Source organism: Strix aluco, chromosome 24 (assembly GCF_031877795.1).
Source record: "Strix aluco isolate bStrAlu1 chromosome 24, bStrAlu1.hap1, whole genome shotgun sequence".
NCBI lineage: Eukaryota > Metazoa > Chordata > Aves > Strigiformes > Strigidae > Strix > Strix aluco.
This window is the reverse complement of record NC_133954.1, coordinates 2,578,329-2,581,934: the sequence shown is the minus strand read 5'-3', so window position 1 is coordinate 2,581,934 and position 3,606 is coordinate 2,578,329. Positions and strand designations below refer to the sequence as shown.

The window sequence follows — 3,606 nt, the reverse complement described above, 5'->3', positions numbered from 1 at the left end:
AACACTGGTGCGAGGCTGTGAGTCTCCAGTAGGTCATGCGCCTTAGCTACTCCGACAGGTGATTTCTGATATCCCAAGGGCACCTCTGATGGTGTCAGCTGCTCTGATAAGAACCAGGACCTCTGCCTGACCCTGTTCAGCTCTCACTGTTCCTATCAGGGGACAGGGAAAAAAAGAAAAAAAATCCAAACAAAAACAACCCACATCTAGGATCCAAGGAGGCTCTTGCCAAGGGTCTCCAATGAGATATGCACTCAACAGGAGATTTCCCACTCCTCTCACTGCTGCCTGGGTACTGAGTACTCTGGGTACTCTGTACAAGCCTAGGGCTATCCAGATTTTGGAGGAGATGGTGACAAAAAACAGAGAATGTGACATGAACCCCTCACCAAACCACAGTCTGAGGTTTCCAAGAATAGAAGCAGCAGATGACACAAGCTGATGAGGTTTCCTGTTTCAGCCCAAAACTTCATATATATAGATTGCCATTCTGTACCTGTCTCCTGCCTGGCCATCACAACGGTTTTGGCTCTCCAGGGCAGTGGTGGAAGATGCTGCTTCTCCTTCTGCTCGCAAGTGCTTCTCTCCTTCTCCCATGGGCTGGGGCTGGTGAGTACAGAGAGATGGGATTTAGACAAAGACAGGCAAGGGCAGAAATGGGCACTGAGTAGGCAATCTGCCTTGCCTACTCATATCTCTACTCTCTGCTCTACTCATATCTCTCAGCTCAGACTGCCTGAAACCAGTGATGCATTAAAGGTACTAGTGTAGTGCCCTTTGAGAGCATTTTAGACATCCAGAGGAGGTGTGGTCAGCCATCCCCAGGAAGTGTTGTGCGCTTTTCTCTCCATTGGGCATAAGCAATGCTTTGGACAGCCCAGGGAAGGAGAGTTATTGGCATCACTGGCCTATGATGCCGGAGGATGACCCTCTCTCCTCATGCAGCTCCAAATTTGATGGGAAATAGTGGCATGTGCGATATTAACACTTCTCATCTCTCTTCCAGGAAGGATCATTGGCGGATGGGAAGCTAAGCCCCACTCCAGGCCCTACATGGCTTATTTATCAATTAGAAGTGTGTCAGGGAACTATCAGTGTGGAGGGTTCCTGATTCGCCCAGATGCAGTGCTCTCAGCAGCTCACTGTGTGGCTGGTGAAACGTAAGGCTCTGTCTTTCTTGTACATGTGATTTTTTTGAGTCTCACACATTCACAAAGAGCCGCAGTCCTGGTCTGTGCTGAAAGAGTACTCTGTGTCTCCTCAGGCACAGCAGGGCTCTCTGTGAGCTGAGCCATGCCCTGTGAGTTGCAGGAATTGTCTGCCAGGGGCAGTGTTCCCCTGGGAACAGGACACCTCCGCAGTGGTCTCCTGATCTGTGGTTCCTCCCATGGGTCAGAGCTGCTGTTGGAGAAGAGAGGCTGGTGTCTCTCATTCCCTCCTCCCCTTTTGTCTGCAGAATGGGACACCTCAGAGCTATGTCAGCATGGGGTAAGGAACCCTCAGCTGAATGTGGAAGGAGCCCAGGCTCCAGAGGGCAACTTGCTGAGAACTAATTTCTGGGGAGGCATATCCCACCACCACCTCCCTCAAACCACCTGCCATGGGGGCTGTGTTGCTGTGGTCAGTGTTGCTGGAATATGTTGGTGTTTCCTGGCAGGAAAGTGAATATCGCTGTGACCCTGGGAGCTCACAACATAAGTCAGAATGAACGGAGCCAGCAGAAATTCCACGTTGACCACTGGGTCATCCATCCCAACTATTCAAAAAACCACCATGTAAATGACATCATGCTGCTGAAGGTATACCCACACATATCCTTGCTGCCTGAGAGATCTCCCCCTGCTCACTTCCCCAGCTCCATGAACTTGTTCCCATTCCTTTCCCTGCTCTAACCCTGTGTTCTCTCTACTTGGCAGCTGAACCCAAGGGCCAAGCTCACTAAGGAAGTGAGTTATATCCCTTTGCCCAGTCACAATGAGAGTGTGGGTCCAGGAACTACATGCGAAGTGGCTGGCTGGGGCTGGACATCACAGACACAGAATGAGACTAGTGTGCTGATGGAGGTGAACCTGAAGGTGCAGAGTAATGAAGAGTGTGAGAAATATTTTAAAAGCAGCTACGACCATCAGTCTATGGTCTGTGTTGGTGATGATGATCGCAAAAAATCAACTTGGAAGGTAAGTGTTAATTTGGGCTCCAAGCTTGGGATGAGGTTGGGACTAGACAGACAGGTTGCTTCTCAGCTGGGGGATGCAGGGGATTACAATGTAGCAGATGCTTCAGGATGATGTGCTGAGGCTCCTCACAGGAGGTCTGAAGCTGACGTGCTGACCACCATGCAGTTGCCCCAACTGTCAGCATCATGTTCCTTTTCACCTATCTGGCAATATTCTATCCATCCTAGCCACTGCTCCCACAGGCTGCAGATCTCGTGCAAACCCTTTGTTATTTCCTCCCAACACAGTGGGATGGTTCAGATATTCCCACGTGTCTAAAGTAGGACTAGATTCTTCTTTTCAGGGATGTGAAGGCAGTTTTTGAATCTCAGATGGCCTCCAGGCCTGAATTGCTTCACAGATTGGCTTAGAGGAGTAGTAAGGCAGCTACAAGCCCTGCGGAGCTGGGCCTGGAGGGAGATGGTCCAAAGAGGAGGTTCTTCACACAGAGGGAGACAAGAGGGCCAGTTTCTCCCTCAGGGCAGGGGGAGCTGTGCTCTGACATGTCTGACCCCTCCCACTCCTTTTACCTCACAGGGTGATTCTGGAGGCCCATTAGTCTGCAATGGCAAGGCTCATGGCATTGTTTCTTATGGACGGAAATGCTGCATCTTCCCTACAGTATTTACCAGAGTCCTCTATTTTGGGCCCTGGATACATGAAGAGCTGAGAAAGTTTGCGCTTCAAGACCTACCTGACTCTACCTCCTCCGACTAAAATGCTCAGTGTCCCATTTCCACAATGTATCAAACATCTGCTGATGCTCAGAGGCTTCCAGGGGCAGCTGAAATGAAGTCAGGGATGCTCTCATGGCATATGCACAGGCTTCTGCCCTAAGGAATGTCTCCATGGCAAGGTAAAAACACAGATCCCAAGTACACACAGTTTCACATTACCCCTCCTCCCACTGCTGCGTGCTACCTCCTGCTTTGCTTTCTGGCCACCAATAAAAGCATGTTCACACCTGCTTGTGTGTGCAGCCTTCTTGGGAACAGATGGAACTCCTGAGGGTGAGAATGAGGAGGCTCAATGCAATGTGTTATGGTAGTGAGCCGATACCAGGAGGATATTGTGTTCTTTAATGTACAGAATGCCAAACAAAAGAAAGCTATTCTGTGTTATTTCCCTTAGCTGCTGTTAATGACAGAAAGTATAATCAGTAAATCCAAGGGACAAGAGTCCACTGAAAGTTACTGAACAGAAGGGAGAGAGGAATTAATTTTGCCAGTTCTAGACAAGTGGTCTAAGCTGTCTTTGGCATCACAGGGACACCAAAAGGGGGAGATGCAGACATTTCTGACATCCTGTTGCCAATTCTATGACATGAATCCCTACATGCTAAGCAGAATATCTTTCAGATGAAAAATGCCTTGAGCATGCTTACTTCTCC

At 49.4% G+C, this 3,606-nt stretch overlaps 1 protein-coding gene across 1 annotated transcript; it reads left to right on the top strand.

Annotated features, from left to right (window-relative positions):
* Positions 1-551: 551 nt before the first annotated feature.
* On the top strand, positions 552-3,011 carry LOC141933980 (mast cell protease 1A-like). Its single transcript, XM_074849133.1, has 5 exons — positions 552-609; positions 1,007-1,160; positions 1,658-1,799; positions 1,917-2,177; positions 2,754-3,011. The coding sequence occupies exons 1-5, from the start codon at positions 552-554 to the stop codon at positions 2,931-2,933; spliced, it is 795 nt and encodes a 264-aa protein (XP_074705234.1). The 3' UTR covers positions 2,934-3,011.
* The last annotated feature ends 595 nt before the right edge of the window (positions 3,012-3,606 follow it).

Bases quoted from the DNA above. Each gene is read 5' to 3' on its own strand.
- LOC141933980 (XM_074849133.1), top strand. From the start codon at position 552: ATGCTGCTTCTCCTTCTGCTCGCAAGTGCTTCTCTCCTTCTCCCATGG. The intron at 610-1,006 runs GTGAGTACAGAG...TCTCTCTTCCAG, and splicing joins TCTCCCATGGGCTGGGGCTG to GAAGGATCATTGGCGGATGG. The intron at 1,800-1,916 runs GTATACCCACAC...TCTACTTGGCAG, and splicing joins ATGACATCATGCTGCTGAAG to CTGAACCCAAGGGCCAAGCT.